This window comes from Aricia agestis, chromosome 6 (assembly GCF_905147365.1).
Source record: "Aricia agestis chromosome 6, ilAriAges1.1, whole genome shotgun sequence".
In the NCBI taxonomy this organism is placed as follows: Eukaryota; Metazoa; Arthropoda; class Insecta; order Lepidoptera; family Lycaenidae; genus Aricia; species Aricia agestis.
In genome coordinates, this window is record NC_056411.1 from 4,888,928 (window position 1) to 4,909,752 (window position 20,825).

The following is a 20,825-nucleotide window of genomic DNA, read 5'->3' on the forward strand; positions in this document are numbered from 1 at the left end:
AGTGACTACACGATTAGCACCACTAGCACCCTGGTCCCTGGGCTCCCCTACTATTATTTTATAATAGTATTACTATTATAGTAGTACTATTAATTTTTAATAGTGATTTTCAGGCTTTCACTTCGGCATGTTTTCGAATTTGATTGAAATATTTTACAGTAGTAACACTGAGCTCATAGACTCTATAGTCTATACCCAAATGCACTTCCTGTAAAGATGGCGCCTAACCTCTTTCTTCTGCAACTGTAAACGTGTTTATGGTTCAATGTCCTACTTGTTCATCTCTTTCACACTACCTGCGAGACCTATTAGCGGAAACGAAATAGCAGATATGCTTTTGATTCTAACGAATATTATCGAATTGTGGTTATTTTACCTAAGATTTTATATTTATTTATTGAATTTATGTGCAATTTTAACCTAATATTTTATTAATCCAATCTAATTTATATAAGTGATTAGAATGTCTACGTAAATCAGGCCTAACATATCCCTATATGAAGATTTAGTGGAAAATAATGCTGAATCAAGGTATGCGTACGAACTCGACAATCAATAATGTCGTCATCGTAAATATTATTCTCATTTAGCAAGTATTACAACGATTTCTTTGAGCTATTATGAAATAAATGGACCAGTATTTTGACTGTTATTTAGTAAAAAACTGCTTGGTTTGTTATAATAATCGTTTGTTGTGGAAGTTAGACATTTGCAAAATTGCCGTTGCTTAACGATTTTCCTTCGAATTCGATCTTCAAATGTTTAACGGTAAACTGATTTGGTTTTTGAAAGTTTATATTCAATTAATTTTGACGTTATAAATAACTGTGTAAATTTGATTTTCGTTTCTTTTCTACGCCTAATTTTCTCACCCACAAAAAGATAAAGCGAACAAGTGTCATGCAGAAATAAGTTCAATGTCGCTAGAAACTATTATGCAACAAGTCTTGCGATATTATTCTATTCCGATTTCAATATTAAATAGTTAATAGTATTGGTTTTACTGACGAAAACACTCTTCAAAAAGATATTTTAGGATGTCTAATCTAAAAATAATAATACCGTAGACCAAAGAGGTTAGGAAAGTATGCGCCCATTTCTACGCGGTATTTTTAAACTCGATTGTGGATTGTGGAACACGGAACATTTTTTGATTGAGCATTGCGCATTAAAAAAAAAGTTTACATAAATAAAGTTTTGATAATAAGTCGCCATAATAAAGCCACTCTAATCTCTACTCTAGAAGTGGCGCTAGAGTTTTGAAAATCGAATTTCGACTAATGAGAGAAGTAAATCATAGCAATAAGTTTATTTTAATAAAAGTTATATTACTTATTAGTTATTCGGCATAAATCGGCTATTTGAAGTTTGAACTCCGTTTGATATTATTATTTATAATAGACGTATAGTACGGTAGTACGAACTACTCGTACGGTTGTGGAAATTTGCAATTTGACTATAAGGGACTGTCCGTAATGCAAATTTTAACCGCGTAGATTTTTTTTCGCACTTTTGTAACACATTGAATCGTATGAGAGTAGGTATCCGCACTTACGATAAAAAAATCGCGATAAATTTTTATCGAAAAAATATTGATTTCAATCCGCGCGAGTAAAATTCGCAGTGCGGAGTCAGTCACTTATTAGTTAGTACTTGTTAGTTATCTGGGGGCACGGCAGTGCCCCATCCAAGCTTTTGATTAATTATTATCAACTAGCTGTTGCCCGCGACTTTGTCCGCGTGGACTTCAGTTTATAAAGCGCGATGTCAACAAAATTGGTGTCAAAAGCTTTCTAAAACCCTGGTACCCCTTAAATCAAAATACTCAAAACAGCCGTGTAGTGTGCACATAATATGATTTTTTCTTACTTAATTAAACTTTTTTATACCAAATTTTAAAGCTTATTTAGCGTTACCAACTTAGCTGCATAATGCGCGCGACGCGGACGAAGTCGCGGGCAACAGCTAGTAAAGTATAAAGGAATCATAATATTAAGTCATAAGTAAAAACTAAAATTTTGACTGTTTCTTCCCACTGCCAGTGGGGTATCCCTGAAGTTGAGATTTTATTACACTTGGGGTGATCCGGCAGTGGGAAGTAACTGTTAAAAAATGTCCAGAAGTGGAAGACGAGATTCCGAAAAAATAACCTAAAAATGTAGCTTAATACTAGCTATTGAAGGTTAGGTAAACCTGGAAACTTCCTAACACCCTCCTAAACTCTAAACCAGGGTTTCTCAAACTTTCGGCTCCACGAACCCCTACCGATTCAATGCGGCGCACCTTTTTGAAGACTTTCAGTCGTGGCGGCATACAATTTTCTCGTGACACGTGAGCCGTGTCATACGCCATAGAAGTAGATGACACGGCTACCATGTCACCCGACACGTTATTGTTTTTCTTAGTTTTTACGTGTTCATTAACTTGATTTATATAATTGAATCCAAACCATTGATGTTAACGAAATGCTACGTTGTTTTGAGTTGATTTCGAGTAGTTTTACTAAGTTTTAACCTGAAAATGGCAGGTAAGCGATTTTTTTATTCAGACGTTGCAAACCTTTTGTAGGTTTCAAAGTTAGAAAATGAGTATATTATATTGTATTATCCGAATTTCTGATCAGAAAAATACATTTTGAGTCGTCAGAAGTCTGATAGTATGCGGGCTCCACAACAAAATGTACAAACAGAGTGCGTTCCGGCGGGGGTCCGGCGGCGTACGGCCGGGCTAAAAAAGAAGACAGCCCCTACTTTTTTCAATTAACAGAATATTCAGAAACTAAGCCTATAGGCTTGTTTTATGTGGAAAATTAAGACGGTTTTGTTCGGAGTAGAACCTTCTAAAGTGTATTGAAGGAGATACAATCGCTTTCTAAATGACACGGATCCACGTGTCATACGCCAAACGTTAAAAACCCATAAGACGCGGCTGCCGTGTAATCCGCAATTTATGCACCTTTTAAAAAAGGTTGACGGCCCCTACTTTTTTAAATTCACAGAATATTCAGATTTCAGAGGCGAAGCCTAGCGGCTGGTACGTGGAAAATTAAAATGATTTTGTTCAGAGTGGAACCTTCTAAAGTGTAATTTGAGGGAGATACAAGCGTTTTTTTAAATGACACGGCTCCACGTGTCATACGCCACACGATAAAAACATGTATGACACGGCTCCCGTGTCTGAACCGGTTAATATTTCCAGGTGACAGCGAACCCCTAACTAAGTAGTGAACCCCCCCCGCCCGGTACCTATCCATATATTTTTATTATTTAAAACATTGGAACCTGACGGGATAAAACGTGGATAAAACATTAATGGACGATCAGAAATTAATATAATGCCCTTCTACACGTTCGTAATTGTTTGTATTGGTCCATCTATGGGCCAAAATGGAGACGCCGCATTATTTAAGGGTGTAAACTGATCCCAGCTAACACCTTTGTCTCAAAAAGAGTCTGAAAGATTTAAAGCAGGGGTTCCCAAACTTATTTTGTCTACCGCCCACTTTGAGAACAAATTTTGTTTTAGCGCCCCCCATTGTTTCAATTTAAAATGCATCCAGATGAAATAAAATTAGAAATCACCCCCAAGCCTCTACACAACGTTTTTTTTAGTCCTACTACCTGTAGACCTTCAGCGCCCATAAGGGGGCGTCGTTATCGCCCACTTTGGGAAAGGCTGATTTAAGGGGGCGACTAACCCTAAAGTGTCGATTTTATAATTCATTTTTATACTTGAAAATAAGCCCCGAATTGTTTTATTTTCTAAAATTAAATACTACATTATAATATTTCCGAGAATTCGATCTGAGCAAAAACACGATATCTTAAAATTGTCTCGATAGAAAAAAATCACAAAGATGCGTCTAATTTTAACGAATTTTTCATTTATTGCCATAACCGTGCATTGAACTTAGTTAATATTTTAACACATTGTATAAAATTCTATCATTGAGAGATCGACCTAGCGGATTTTTAAAATGTTGTATATATTTATCGAGTTATTGAGAAAATTCTAATTTGGCGATGAATCCGCGTCGTTCTTTTTTACCTTGCATATAAAAGACGGGCGTGAGTGTCAAGAGAGAAGGACGATGTTTCATTTTTGGGGTTAGTCGCCCTCTTAAAGCATAAAATCTCTCTTGCAGAATGGAAGAACAAGGTACCAAATCATACCTGCAGTTCCAGATCGATAAGCTAAAGGCTTTGCAGGCGAAGCTCTCCACGGAAGCCGAGGAGGACTACATCATAGTCAAGGAGGAACCGTAAGTATTTTTTTTTAGAAAAACCCTGAGTAAAGGAATTAACGCTCCTGAGAATTAGTTTTCTGGGTCCCACCTGTGGGCGCTGAAGGTCTAAAGGGTGGGGTGGGGCCCCACCCTTTAGGCCTTCAGCTCACACAGGGGGGCGTTATCGCCCACTTTGGGAAAGGCTGGTCTACATGTTGTCATTATGAATAACGAGCCAAAAAGGCTATAAAAATCGGCCAAGTGCGAGTCGGACTCGCGCACGAAGGGTTCCGTACCGTTATAGAGCAAAAGTAGGGGAAAAATTGTGCTTTTTAACTTTTTTTATATGGAAACACCCTTAATTATTTACTTTAATTTAATTTTATTGTAAAATATTAAAGTACACATAATTAAGGATTTTGTGAAAATTTCAAGTGTCTACATGTTGTCACTATGGAGTAAGTCGTACTTCCGAGCCAAAAAGGCCAAAAAAATCACGTTTGTTGTATGGGAGCCCCCCTTAATTATTAACTTTATTTTGTTTTTAGTATTTGTTGTTATAGCGGCATCAGAAATACATAATCTGTGAAAATTTCAGAAGTCTAGCTATAGCGGTTCTTGAGATACAGTCTGGAGACAGACGGATAGACATCAAAGTCTCAGTAATAGGGTCCCGTTTTACCCTTTGGGTATGGAACCCTAAAAATATAAATACACTGCAAACTTTATTAAAATTTTTTTGGAGTTTTGTATTTTTTAAGTACAATGATTGCTTAGCTCTCAAGCATGAAGCAAGTCATTTATAACTATGCTTATTTTTAGGGTTCCGTACCCTGAGGGTAAAAACGGGACCCTATTACTAAGACTTCGTTGTCTGTTCGTCTGTCCGTCTGTATGTCTCCAGGCTGTAAGTCAAGAACGGTAATAGGTAGAGAGTTGATTTTTCACAGATTGTGTAATATCTGTTGCCGCTATAACAACAAATATTATAATAAAATTAATATTTAAGGGGGCTCCCATACAACAAACGTGATTTTTTTGGCCTTTTTTGCTTTATATCAATAACAGCCACAGGTGGTTTTTATGATATAAGGGGGCAAACGAGCAAACGGGTCACCTGATGGAAAGCAACTTCCGTCGCCCATGGCCACTCGCAGCATCAGAAAGCTGCAAGTGCGTTGCCGGCCTTTCAAGAGGGAATAGGGTAATAGGGTAGGGTAGGGAAGGGAAGGGAATAGGGGTGGGTAGGGAAGGGAATAATAGGGTAGGGGATTGGGCCTCCGGTAAACTCACTCACTTGGCGAAACACAGCGCAAGCGCTGTTTCACGCCGGTTTTCTGTGAGAACGTGGTATTTCTCCGGTCGAGCCGGCCCATTCGTGCCGAAGCATGGCTCTCCCACGTATATTTTTCATACAATCCTTAGTTTTATGTGTACTTTAATATTTGATAATAATATTTGAATAAAATAATAATTTAAGGGGGGCTCCCATACAAAATACACAAAATGCTCTATAATGATACGGAACCCTTCGTGCGCGAGTCCGACTCGCACTTGGCCGATTTTTTAATATTTTTTTTCATGCGGCCACAACATTCTCGGCCGCAATGTGTATGAAAATCAAGTAGGCTCGGCGACTAGGATGAAGGATTTCTGGACTAGGTTGCCCCGCGTGGCAAGGAGCTGCGGCCGCCAGCCGGCGGCCCCCGTTCCCACTTCCCCGGTTGGCGGTAAGCGGTTAGTTAGGTTCGGCACCGCGCGCGATACGGCCGTGATTCGCGTTCGAAAATCAAAATTAAAAAAAAAACGGCATTTATCGCGATTAGTTTAGTTTTTAGTTCTCGATTGTTCAATTAATTATGTGCACGTTACGATGATTTTAAGATCAAGCTATGTTAAGGGGGCTCGTTTAGTATTACGCCCTTATTAGTGTAAGCAATGCAATATCAAAGTAACGAAGATGATGATTTACAATATCGGATTTTTGGGGAATCCTTCAACATCGGAGAAAGTCAAACCTCCACTGGCAGGGGAAGAAAGTGAGTATTCTTTTCTTTTTCCATTGCGAAAGGGTACTTAAAAATGTGTGATTGATCTCCGGACTCAAGTTTCTTTGGAATCAGGTTCTTGGAGAACACTGTGGAGTTTTTATAATAGTAGAACAAGTAGAACTTACCTTAATTAAGAATAGTCAATGTTTATTGAGGTACTTACTCTTTCAACCATAGGGTGGATCCAGGACGATGAAGACTAACCTATAATTATTAGCATGATTAGACAGACCCTTTTCAAAAAAAAAAAATGGGAATGTAAGGACTAAGGATTAAGAAGATCTGTGAAACCATAATATGGGTAAATTATGATTTCAATACTTCATCCATTCAGAAGAACATGTCTATTGTTTGTCTAAATTTTAATTCAGGGACCATTATAAAGACGTCACTTTGATCACGAAGTACTGAAAGCAAAGAAAACTCGTAAGTACTAAAAGTTGAATGTGTTTGCTGAAGCCTGCACACAGTTAATCTGAAAACATTTTCTACGGAGACAGCCAAATGCTGTACTTTTTTAGTGTTCCGTACCCAAAGGGTAAAAACGGGACCCTATTACTGAGACTTCGATGTCTGTCTGTCTGTCTGTCTGTCACCACTCACCAGTCACCAGGCTGTAACTCAAGAACCGCTATAGCTAGGCTTCTAAAATTTTCACAGATTGTGTATATCTGTTGCCGCTATAACAACAAATACTAAAAACATAATAAAATAAAAATTTAATGAGGGCTATACAGCAAACGAGATATTTTTGCTATTTTTTGCTCTTAATCAATAACGGCAACACACAGGCAATTGAAATGTTCACAAAATACGTTATTGTATTTGTATGTACTTTAATAATTAATAATAAAATTTAAATAAATTAAATAATTAATCCCATACAAAAAAATACAATTTTTAGCCTATTTTGCTCTGTAGTGGTACGGAACCCTTCGTGCGCGAGTACAACTCGTACTTGGACGATTTTTATTCAGATCTCATTTAATTTTGATGTACTTAAACAAAATAGACAATCTCGCAGTTTATACTTTCAAAGTTTCAAGTTTCACATTACACTTATTTGCCGTGTGTGAGTTGATACCTATCTACGTTTTTGGATCACACGGAGACGATTTATAGGTCCATAATGATAATGTCCTTTTCAGTTACTTATATGTATCTGAGAGAGATTCAGCCAGCTGCATTTTACATTTGAGGAGCACCAAAGAGTCAGCCCAGCCCAGTAACAGAGGTGTGCTATTATAGTACTAACTACTATGTTACCATGCCTATGTCCGACCATCAGATAGGTATGGTACGTGAGACCTTGGCAGACCTCAAGGTCTCGCGAGGCACGCAGGATTATCCTGTCGAGGTGAAGGTCACTCATTCAAATTTGGCGAGCATTCGTTATTTGAATAAAAAATGTAAAAAGAAACTTTGTTAAGCCTCGATTAAATGCGAGCTGCATGCAGATATACTGTGTATTAGAAAAGAAGAGCTACTATGATGAACTACAAAATATCTAAAGATGCTTCAGATTAATACAAAATTGTAAAATTCGTATTGAGTATAATGTAGAAGTAGGTAGTTGTGTACTTACATAATTATACACTTTAACATTTCAGTACGTCATAATATTGTTACAACATTTTAGTATTATCGATAAGAAATAATATATTTTATGGCATGACAACTAAGAGGAATTTAGTTTACACCCGGAAAAGCCGAAATCGCTAAAAGAAGTTCAAATTAAGGCTTCCTAAAATCGAACGAGTATAAGTTGGCTTTCGCATGTAAGATTCATCAGGAACTTGGACGAGGTGCGCCCAGTGACGGATTAACCCTTAATCAAATTAAGTAATTGCCTAGGGCATCACGTCTGAGGGGGCACCAGAAGAAGGACAAAAATCATCCGTCCTTAGGGCATCACGTCTCACTCTCACGTCACCAAAAACCACACCAAAAAAAGTTTTAGGAAAAAAACTTAATGTTTTTAGATGGGCATGGATTGCTTAGGGCATCAAGCAGTCTTAATCCGTCACTGGGTGCGCCTGAGGGTATTGACTATTGGCTAAAACTAGGCTTGGGCAGTGGGCTATGTTATTATTCAAAATTTCTCTATTAAATAAGACTGACTGTAAATGCTAATTATAATACAGAAGATTATTAAATTAGGCAATCATTTAAAAAACTTTGACGTCCAAAGTCGTATACCCTACTCGTACTAACGCCTCCGTGGTCTAGTGGTATAGAGCGCGGCTCTTGACTCGGAGGCCGTGGGTTAGAATCCCGCGTTGGAAACATGTTATTTTCAAGTTTGGTTAAGACAATGCAGGCTGATCACCTGATTGTCTGACAAGTAAGATGATCCATGCATATTGGGCATGTAAAAAGTCGGTCCTGCGCCTGATCTCTCGCCGGTCGTGTCGGTCTTCCGTCCCACTGGGTTATGAGAGTAAAGGAATAGAGAGTGCTCTTGTGTACTGCGCACACACTTGGGCACTATTGTGCCGAGACAGTAGCCTCGGCTGATGTATATATTATGTTACGGCTAATAGCCGAAGTGCGGCTACACCTAGTTTTGCCCGGCTACAACTAGGTGCAGCCCGCCACATGGTTAAACTTAGGTATATCCTACTTATCTTCGGTTACAACTAGGTTTAGCCTTCATTATAGCGGCTAGAACTAGCCGATACAGTCGCACACTGGTGGTTAAACTTAGGTGCACCCTATTTATTATCGGCTAGAACTAGGTTTTCAGTTCAGTTAAGGATTTTGGTTTTATTTTGAAATTCGTATCTTGCGTTTCCTGATTTTGTATCATCACCCCGGTAGATCTTATCCTAGTATAATTAAAATTGAGTTAAAAAGTTATCCTATTTGTTTTAAAAATATGAGAGAAGAAAACAAAGACTTATTTTATTTTGTCATAGTTAAGAAGTAAAACTTCATTTTTTGTTTATTTTTTTATCTTTGCGCCAAAGATGTCTAGTTTTTTTAGTTTATAAAGAGAAGATTTATAATATTTTGTGTTTTAATTACTTACTCATAATAACGCCTTTATAATAACATCCCTCTCTTTTATTTATTCCAATTTCCATGTAATCAAATCATACGGAAAACGCAAAATTAGAATCTCAAAACTACTAAACTGAAAACCTAGTTCTAGCCGATGATAAATAGGATACACCTAGGTTTAGCCACCGGTGTGTGGCTGCACCTAGTTTTAGCCGCTACAATAAAGGCTAAACCGAAGATAAGTAGGATATACCTAAGTTTAACCGCATGTGGCGGGCTGCACCTAGTTGTAGCCGGGTGAAACTAGGTGTAGCCGCACTTCGGCTATTAGCCGTAACATATGTAATAAACATACTTGCCGAGTAAACATAGCTTGGCCGAGAGCACAGAGTGGCGACTGGCGAGTGGCGAGACACGTTATACTAGGTGTAATTCCCTAAGTTTTGGTAAAGTCAAGTCAAACCAGCATCTTTTTTACCCTTAATAAAAAAGTTAACACGTAACAAAAGTTTTAATGCCTCCCTCGATTCTAATCAACGTTCACGTGAGAACAAGTTGACCAACCCTCTGAGGTAAACGACCAGAGGGTGGCACCCCCGTTAATTGCTTCACGTGAATCGGCAGATGGCAGTCAAGGTGCTGCATAGTGATGACCTTTGTGGGTATCGATAAAAAATATTCTAAGCCATTCCCGTGTAAATTGTTAGTTAAACATTTTTAATTGAAAGTTGAAAGCTGAAGTATTGATATTGCGTGCTGCATTTTTAACTTATGTTTAACTCTTAATTGAAGTAATTTTATAACCTTGGTGCTCTAACTCAGTCCTAAGTTCAAATCAAAAGCCAAAAGCTAAAGCCAAAAGTATACGTGGGAGAGCCATGCTTCGGCACGAATGGGCCGGCTCGACCGGATAAATACCACGTTCTCACAGAAAACCGGCGTGAAACAGCGCTTGCGCTGTGTTTCGCCGAGTGAGTGAGTTTACCGGAGGCCCAATCCCCTAACCCCTACCCTATTCCCTTCCCTACCCTCAGCTATTCCCTTCCCTTCCCAACCCTCCTCTATTACCCTATTCCCTCTTAAAAGGCCGGCAACGCACTTCTGATGCTGCGAGTGTCCATGGGCGACGGAAGTTGCTTTCCATCAAGTGACCCGTTTGCTCGTTTGCCCCTTATTTCATAAAAAAAAAGTATTATTTTATATTAATCAATTATCAAAATTACATAAGTTACACAGTAAGTAACACCTAAGTATTTCGTATACAAAATACAATTTCGTTTTTGCTTGCAATATAATATTTAGTACAGTTTACATTCATTAAAATATTATTACAGATAATGTCTGTATTTACTAATTTAGTAAAGTTCGAGTGCTTGGATCTTATAGTCGTTCAGATGACTCGAATTTTTATCGATATCGATTATCGATACATTGTCGCGCCTATAATTTTCTATGAATACTGTCGTAATTGGGGTGAATGATGAGACATTCACACGATTCTGAACAACTGCTTCAGCTACAGCACATAGTTATTTTATTTCTATGAAAGTGATCCTTATATCCATGGAATAAAGCTCCTGTAGGAGGGAAAATAACTTTGAACTGTGATGTGCATGTTTACTTCAGTGCATTAGTTGACACTTGACATTTAGTTTTTTTTATGGCAGAATAACATGGCAAATACTTGCGATGGTCATGCTGCTACATGCGACATGCAACATAATGAAGTTTTAGTATTTTCAAAGCCTTAAAAAATAGCCCTTTCTAGATCAAAGGTTCTGGAGTTAAGAATTTAATTTAATTTTCTAATTTTCACCACTTTTACTTCAGTTACAAGTTACAACTTTGAAGCCTGAACCCTGAAGTGAAACATTTAGGTCACATTATACATATTATACAGGCTTTTTAATTTTGAGGACATAAAGCAAGCTAATGGTTACACTTTCGATTTCCAAAGAACACGGGTCTTTGTAATATGGCAGTAATAATTCGTCCACGTGGTACGAGACAGGCTGTATAAAAAAACATATTGAATAAACAGCTGTTTCTGTGTACGAATTTCACAATGAGAGGGGTCGCCATTGGGGAGCTTATTTCCAAAGTCTAGCCCCTTTTTGTGAAGATTTTCAATGGTTCGCTTGCCATTTGTAAAATGTCGCAAAGGTCGCGAGGAGCTAGTGAGCTACTGACTACTGTGTAGCTGAAACGCAATGAAGTTAAATGGAAGATCTCGACCGTAGTATTTGGTGTGAAGAAGTCTGTCTGTAAGGTTATCCCGATTCTGTCTAAGCCTCTAAAGCATTGGAATATGGGATTCAAAGTGCTAAATAATAATAGTCTTTTCTTTTAAGTTTCAACCTTTCAAACTTATACCTCTGATAGGACTAATGCCGACGACCGAATAGAAACTTCCAGTAAAAGAACAAGGCTTTAAGGTGGTACATGATGCACGGGACAATTATCGTAACGGTTTGTCGCCTCGAAGTTAAAATCGAACGACAAATTGCACGTGTGTAGCAATATCCCATACGATTTTATGGTCAAAAGATCGTTTGGATTGGTACTACTAATATATTATATTCTGTGGTTTGGACTATTTTCTTGACGATCGATCGAGTCCCGTGTATGGGCACCTTTAAGCGGACTGTACGCGTCTCGTCTTGTTAGTTGTTGAAATGATAAGACGTGTAATCGATGCCTTGACGACGTTTTAGATGTTAAGAATTTAAAGTGGAAGTTTGCCGCAAGGAAACCTTATCATACACACCTTTTCTTCTCGGTATGCGGGTACTTGTAAAATTTCCATAACCCGTATGCGGTCAATGTTTTAATGTTCTAAGTAAACATGTCTATTATAAGGGTTCTTTGTCCGTCAAAAAAAAAACTCAGCTATACATGACGTATCCAAATCTTTAACCGACTTCCTCAAACTTAAATTGCAAATAAGCGAAATTTCATGCAAAGGTGTCTCTGGATCCAAAGGCACTGAAGTCTGAACAGAACTCCTGAACCTAAGATAAAACTTTGGAGATTTTAGTATCGCTTAGACAACTGCAAGCATTTACCGCAATTTCGCTTACAGTAATATAATGTAAATAGTTAACTTTCTTAGTGGTTATTAGGTGCGCATAAGGTGGTCTTGTAGATAACTAAAAAGGGTAAAATTATTATTTTTAACAAAAAATTGAACCCGACTTCCAAGGTAAAAACTATATTCTTCAAATGATTAAAAAAGTATGAAATAATTCTTATTCTTCATTAGTGCCTTTTTCAAAATTCGACTAAACCTCAACTACTTCTGCACCCAATTTTCATTCTTTTGAAGTTGGTACCGGCGAAGTTCTTTGTCAAGGATCTCAGTTCTGAGCTGGTACCGACTTCAAAAGAATGAAAATAATATTTACCCGACTAAGAATCGTTTACTACTAATTTCTTGAAATTGGAACATTTGAGCCTCAATCAAGAACATCATAATATTTCACCCTCATTGATTAATTAATGAGTTTTTTTTAAACGAATTATAATACTATAGGTATCCAGGGTGGTCAATAGAAAAAAAATTAAATGACCAATATTGCATGAAAGTTCGTATATTTTAATGGTAATTTTATTAACTTGAATTATTGTAATGGCGTTTTCATTAAAGGTAACCTAATTTGCTGTCTGGTTAGGGTTGTACCCTCTTTTGATCCAACTTCTGATACGGGCATGGCATAATATGATGGGTATCCTATGTGGAAAATTAATTTTAAGTTAAACTTTTTGATTCGTCACGACACATTTGGTTTTAGATTAAATAGATTCAAAATAAGTTTGAATTACTTAAAGGTAAAAAACTCATATTTTAAATAGCTGTATTAGCCACTAAAAATTTTGGGATAGCTTACCAAAAATTTGTTTGTAAACATTTTCACTTAAATGCTATGAAAAAAAATATTGAAACAAATATTATGTAACTTCAAAATAAAAACGGGATATTGCTCTACCCTAACTTTTTTGTTCCTTAAACACTTCCGCAAAAAGATCAAAATTGTAAAGCACCATTGCATCAACTATTTAATTACTTCCGAGGGTCTGCACACCTTTCAGCACAATATGCGAAACTATGGACATCCGAAATGGACAGACTAAATGATTATGCACTTTTTTAAATTAATCTCAATGAAAAATGCATTTCATACCACGCTACAAGAATAGCGCTTAAATTACAAGTAAGATACAGGTAATAGATTCCCACGGTATAAAAAGGGGGTTCTTTTATTTGGACAAAGGGGCATTTCTGAGGTGCATGTCCCACCTTTGTTGTGTTAGTAAGTAGATAGAACATGTAATTTTGTACTAGTTGACCTGAACGATTTTGCTTGCAAAAGAGACGTAATATTCTAAGTACGAAATAATATGCGCAAAAATTCGGGAAAGTCAGTACAATTTGTCAGGCAGAAAATTGCAATAATGTTTATTAATTTATTTACTTAATAAAATTTCCTAATTATATTTACTTAGTGGTTGTCTTGTTTTTTTTTTTATGAAATAAGGGGACAAACGAGCAAACGGGTCACCTGATGGGAAGCAACTTCCGTCGCCCATGGACACTCGCAGCATCAGAAGAGCTGCAGGTGCGTTGCCGGCCTTTTAAGAGCGAATAGGGTAATAGGGGAGGGTAGGGAAGGGAAGGGAATAGGATAGGGCCGGTTTTCTGTGAGAACGTGGTATTTCTCGGGTCGAGCCAGCCCATTCGTGCCGAAGCATGGCTCTCCCACGTATAAAAACTGACTGTTTTTTGTTTCTGCTCAAAGAAGGCCTTGTTCAACCTTTCTTCGGCAACCGGTTCGATTTCAGTGTAATTTAATCAGTCTGTTGTTTATTCCAAGTTTTGCCGATCAATTTAACAACCTCTTAATAAATTTGAATAAACGAGATATTATGAGAAGAGTAGAAAAATTGAGCGTCAAAAATTCCTCGTCTACAAAAATTTGAGAAAAGGTATACAGACCCAAGAAAGAGGTCAATAGACTTTACAGAAGTGCATTGTGCCATTGTTTTATGTAAAGTGATATTTTCATTGGCTTAACCCATTGAGACCCTGGTCCTTTAAAATTCTTTAACCATAAGGTAGACCACAACAACCTAGCCATGTTAAAAGTTCATTGGATATTTTCCATACCCCATAAAATATATGTTCACAGATGACTAGTTTATATGTGTGTGATGGATCTAGAAATCTAAAATGCATATTGTGTCAAAAGTTAATCGACTACGTATAAATCGATGATATTTCCTCAGGCTATCGCGGCAAAAAGTTGTTTTGTTACACTAAACACGCAATAGTTGAGAGTTCAATACACGCCTTTGATGGCAATTACTACGCTACGGTATCCAGGGATATGCGTATAAAAAAGTTAGGCGCATCCCCTGCGCAAGCGCAGCTGCGCGGCGCCATTTGTGCGTGGGGGGCGCAGATGGTACACGCGCTCCCGTCGATTTGAATACGATCGATATATCCTTGTTTTTTAATTTCCTACACTATGAATGTGACAATTTTTGATTTACTTAAGTACTTCATATTTCTTCAAGACGAATTTTGATGTCGAATACTTTTAAAATGTGCTGAGTGATCATTTGCATTTCAGTCACCCCGATGGACAAAATTAGTTACTCTTGTCTCTCACATAAATTATTATTTATACCTTGCTCTTGAGTCTTGTGTTGTTTGCATTGTAATACTATTTTTTAATTTATTTATTTTTCCTCTTACTATCAAACATCAGTGTAAGTACCTATATGCTGCTACTGGCTAAGTTCTATTGTTATTTGTTAGAGACCTACATAATATTGTTTGCACTTTAAGTCTATATATTAATTCATCTCTAAAACAATAGAGTCTACATAATTCCTGTCTCATATAAATAAAAAATCGACTCATGTTAGGTAACTTGAACATATTTTCATTCAACAATGATCAATCATCTCTAAAATAATAGTGTCTAATTAGACAATTAGACATTGGCTAGAGCCAATTGCTTTTTCTCTTAAAATCGTCGCACCTAGCAGCCTATTTTGATTTCATTCAACCACAATACGAGCTCTGCAAGGTTCGCGCTCTGCGCTTACTTCTATATTTATGCATTCAACAATAGTCAATACCAGTATGTGGCAACATTATCAGAGGTCAAATAAAATGCGATAAAGCGCCAAAGTTTGTGCGATAACACTTTTTTGTGTTTATTTGGTCTCGTGTGATCTAAATTCCGATTGCTGACAATCGATATATTATGCGGATTGCCACGTGGATGCCAGATGCTTCCACACCTGCTGACGGCTTCTTCCGACCTACCGTAAGGGTCGATGACGCTTTATCACATAAAACCTTTTTCGAACCAATTAGTTCGAAATCTAGCAATACAACCTTTTTGCCATCCGCCATTTTCTAGGCTGATAAAGCTATTAGGATTAACTGCTTAGTAGCCTGATTATTGTGAAGTTTTTCTGGCAGTAAAAGTTATTTTGTGATAACATTGTGTTGGATGGGGTTCAAACAAAAGTTGACTCAATAAAGAACAAAGTACTTGTTATTTGTAAAGGCACTAAGTTTATTAAACTATTCTATGACACATGAATGTTAAATCGTAAATTTACATCAAAAATGTTCTTTGGGTAGATGAAAGATGCTGATCCTAGTCCTAGTAGTCGCGCCAAATATTCTATATTCTACGTACATTATATACCAAGCTATGTACTAGGTATGATATACTATGTATGTAAGGATAAAGCTGTTATTGAATCACATGGCGCTTGCTGGAACAATGACCTCAATACAGAGGCCCCTCGCTCCCAAATCGTATGGAATAAATGCCCTGAATTTATTACAAGGAGTTTTTTATTGCCCAATGCTGTCATGGCTGCTTGTAGAACATTTTCATGTAGACGTTTGTCCAAGTGTTTATTAATTTTATAGGTTTTTTTCATCACCTACATTTAAATTTAGTCTCAGCAACGCGATACGTATTGTCTCTACCTTTTCCTGTCGTCAAGTTGAGGCTGTGGCCTCCGTGATTACCTTCTGTATTAGTGAATACAATAGTCAATACCCTGATCTTACCCAATCGATAAGGAATATATTGACACTATTTTACCTTTAGCAGCTGCAACGTCTTTCCTAATCACATACTTCACTATTTTGCTTCATAAAAATAAACTAACCATTTGCTCAATAATTACTGTCGTCAGGAATTTTTTCTTAATCATGGGTAAAAAAAAAAACAGCGCTTTCTCTAAACACCTTTAGTAGCGCGTGCGCATAATAACGATAACAAGGGGATAAGGGCGGGGTGGAGAATGTCAGGCCATGTGCGGGTGTCATTGTGCTGCCGACTGCCGAGACATTAGTCTTGGGGGAACTGACCAGGTGAACAACCCTTAGAACTCAAGAAACAGGAGTCTTTCAACCCCCGTTTCTTGAGACTTGGGATTAATTCGAATCGGGTACTGGATTGCCATTAATTGCGTTTTTTTTTTAATGTTTTTGTAGTACTTGGCATGTTTTGTGAAGCATCTATATTTCTGTCATCGGAGTGCTTAAAAGTTAAAACACTTAAACAGTTCTGCAGCTGTTGTAAGTTTTTGAGATTATGATTTATGACTGGCCCTAAAGTTTTTCAAAGAGGATTTTTGGTGCGTAGTTAGAGATTTGCTGATTTTAGCTTCAAAGATTTACAGTCATTATCCACTCACGAGTCACGACTCACGACTCATGATAAATGTCAAAAATCATCTTGTTACCACCTCTTTTTAACCGACTTCTTAATAATTCGTTTCCACAATAGTCAGATTAGCATCCGGAACTGGCTTTCGGAATTTTGGACTTTGCCGTGAAACACGTTTGGCGCAAAAGGCGACGATCAAGAAATTCACATGTGTCTTGGGCCTGTCATTAGCGACATATGGCTGGGTCACAAAAACACGAACCCCCCGTTTTGTAAACAAGTCGGAAGTTGATTTGAGATTATTTTGTATTGTACCTACGCGTTTTGGTTGTCGGGGTATTGTGGAAATTAGTGTTTATTTGTAGGTTGAGTAGTAGCTATAGTTCCCGACTAGACCTTAGGTATGAGCTAGTGATGTACGAATCTTCTGAGTTTTGACCTATTTAACGGCCTCAAATGCTAAAGATACAATTATTGATCTCATCGGTTCGAGAAAATTACCACTTGCGCCTAGGCAAGTGGTAATTTTCTCCTTCTTAGGAACTGACATACAGTGTATTTTTAGTTCACCTTATAATACTGAAGAATTGCAAGTGCTGACAACGCGTGGGAAAATCTTGTCATAGACAAAGCGTACCGTCCCCTACGGTATCTAGCGCTTTTGTTACATCTCACGTGCACTTCAATCTATTCTACGTCTATGAAGGGACGAACCTGTTTCAACCCTAAACATAGACACATTAGATTGAATTGATTGAAGCACAAAAGTGGGAAAGCTTAGAGATTAGAAGTTGCAGGGATTTATAAGACTGTACATAAATCTCCCTTTTCAACCTGTCAATTTTGTTTCTAAAGCACACATTATAATACTGGGATGCGACAAGCTAGAAATTGAAGTAATTAAGAAACCGGCGTTATAAACTTTTAATGCTTCATTTGCTTCTGGCTTTTTGTTCGGAGCTAGAGGTCTAAAAACCATTTCCCAGGATAAAACCCGTTTCAGTGAGGATGCGATTACTTACATTTCACTGAACGTATAAAATTACGTAAATCGGTATATTATTGAACCACCCACAGGCCACACTGGAGTATTTTCTCATACAAAATCCGGTGTCATGTTCCCGCAGAGTAGTCTTAAGAAATGCGAAATGTAAACACAACCTTATTCTAAATTATACTTGGATAAGCTAGCTTTGATACTAGGGCCAGATAAACAAGATAAGAGGAGCGGATGAAAACACTCAGAAGTCAGAGTGCAGTGACGTGCAGGGGATTTCTGGAATTCCTAAACGCTAAGATACAATACATGTTTCCAAAATGGAAACAAAATAAATACAATAAGTAAGTATAGAAGACTTTAAAAACATATTTTATGGTGATCTTTTAAATAAAAAAAACTTGAGAGGTGGCTCAAGGGACACCCGAATAGAACGAAGTTATTTCTTATGTTCAAAAAACCTGTACGTACTACGTATGTAACATATTATACACTTAAAAAAATATTAAAAAAAAAAAACGCCTTCTATTGACGCCCAGGAATACTTACTATCAACGCCCTCTGCCCGTGTTGAGGTCAAATATCGTTCTGTCTAGCCTTCAGATTTACGCCGAACGCGCCACAAGGAACTTCGTTCCAATTATTAATTTCTTTAGAATCAAATCGTTTGAATAATTGTCGCCACTTGCGTGCCATGAACTTTACTAATTTCGAATTTCCGAATGAATGACTATTTTTAGTCGCACGAGCTTATGAAAGGAGAATCGTTTAGTTCATTATACTTGAAGCCACTTGAGTCATAAACATTCATATAATGTTACGTGGGACGTGGATTCCCGCCAAGTCATAAAGGTAGAAACTAGTTTCAATGGAATTTGAAAAGCAATAAGACGACGTCTGCATCCTTCGCGTATCACATCCAAATAAAAAATCCTTATCAAGAACCGGTAGGGTGAGTGTATACTGTATATTATAAACAACGCTTTCATCATCATTATTCTCTAGCCATGAATCCGTTTTTATGGCGCTGCTAAATCTATTTTATGGTTTCCTAAAATTGTAAGATCACACTTGAATATTTTTTCTAAGCTTTGATGATACCGAAACCGGTTTGAAGGATACATAGTTTAAGCGACAAGCTCGTCTTAACTATTCTCGACAATTATCCATTTCCTTACATGGTCTTGTAACACACAACACAATTTCTGGAATCAAATATCCGGAGTTGAAAACTAGTTTTGAAGAAATTAGAAAGTATTTTCAAGTATGAGTTGGCGATATAGGGGACATAAAACAGGAAGCATGGGGTGTGCTCGACTTAACTGGACGCTTCCTTGGCGAACCCCTAACTTCCTTTGCGTATAAAGAAAATGTTAAATGTCCAAGAAAGTCATGGCAAAATGGCCATAAAAATGTTTATCATTAAACATAATCAAATAAGTATGGTTGTTTTATAAAATCTGAAATCCAAACAATGTAATCTACGATTTTTACTTTTGGTATTGGACAGAGAAAGTCAGAAATCAAATAAGAGCTTTTGAACTTCAGGCTTATCAATATAACGAACTACGTATTAACTATATAAAATCGACAGAAAATGACCAAAAACATTATAGGAAACAAGTAAATGCATAAACTTTAAGTTAAACGTAAAATTCGTAGTAAAGTTCACTAAAATGTATTAAAGTGGATTAGTTCGATGTGAGAGCCAATTATACCCTCCTTGTAGTTGATGGTATTTTGTCATACACATCTGTAGCTTATAAGAATTGGGCCTAAATTAGGTCTACCGCCCCATGACGTATTAAAATTTTAAATAGACAAATTGTTGAAAAGGTAATCTACGTTCAATAGATACCTCCAACGCAGCTGTTATTAATTATGGTGCAAGGTGTTTTATATCCGAGGTTAGAAATTTATTCATGGTTAGAAAAACCCGAATCCCACTTTTTTTGGATCGGTCATTTTACTGCCATCAAGATATCCAATCCGTTCCATGATTTTTCGTCAGTTCTTAAACCTACTCTACCCAAACTACTTCTATCGCTTACAAGCTAGATTCAAAGTAATATAAATGTGACTTAGAACCATTACAAGTATTTTTTTTGCTAAAATCTACATTTACTTCGGCAAAGTCAAAAGGAAGGACGACGATATTTTATGGTGATGCCTGTGGTGTTTAAATTCTCATAACACGAATACTAAAATAACAATGATGTCATGAATTTAAATTCACGGTTGGTCATTATAATTTTGGGGGTGTATTCCCTTATATTCTAATAAATTTACAATAACAGGTGCGTGTACGCATCGCCCTCATGAAATTAACATAGGCTATTACGTCAATGGGGGCTGTAGTCTATGTACTTCCTTCCACAGTACCTTCCATTACAGTAATAAATAAAGGTCCTTAGGTTTTAAGGTATGTAATTATTTTAGGTTGTTAGTGCTTCTGTAAAACCTTATGCTTTAAAAAAGTAAGTACCTACCTTTAACATTTCTGGATAAATCCTTGATCTTGCCGCCTTCGTTCGTCAATATCAGATTAGATTTTCTTGATATCTGGCATTGCCCTTAATTCCTGAAAACCTTATCAGTTACCCACAGGAAGTTTAATTTGCTTAGCGTCAGAATCATCTGACCACATGTATTTCATAAATTAATTTTTTCAGAATTTTATGGCTCCATATTGCCATATGGCTTGCCGATCCCGTGGAATCCCCCTTGCTACGAGCTTTGTTTAGCAGTTGATGCTTTTTGTATTTTATATTATTCTGATTTTAGTCAATGTAGAATTAATTAAGGTTTGACTGTATCAAAGCCTGACAGAAAATTTAGGTACTTTA

General features: G+C 37.1%; 1 protein-coding gene across 4 annotated transcripts in view; it reads left to right on the top strand.

The window, feature by feature from the left end:
• Positions 1–404: 404 nt before the first annotated feature.
• Positions 405–20,825, top strand: part of LOC121727921 (myb protein) — a 525,795-nt gene continuing 505,374 nt past the window's right edge. For 2 of the 4 annotated variants that reach the window (XM_042115981.1, XM_042115978.1), the window contains exons 1-2: positions 405–531; positions 4,145–4,261. In XM_042115981.1, the coding sequence (XP_041971915.1) occupies positions 4,146–4,261 (116 nt within the window). In that variant the 5' untranslated portion in view covers positions 405–531; position 4,145. Of the gene's footprint in view, positions 532–4,144; positions 4,262–5,982; positions 6,265–20,825 lie in introns of those variants that run through there. The other 2 variants (XM_042115983.1, XM_042115979.1) reach the window with 1 other exon arrangement.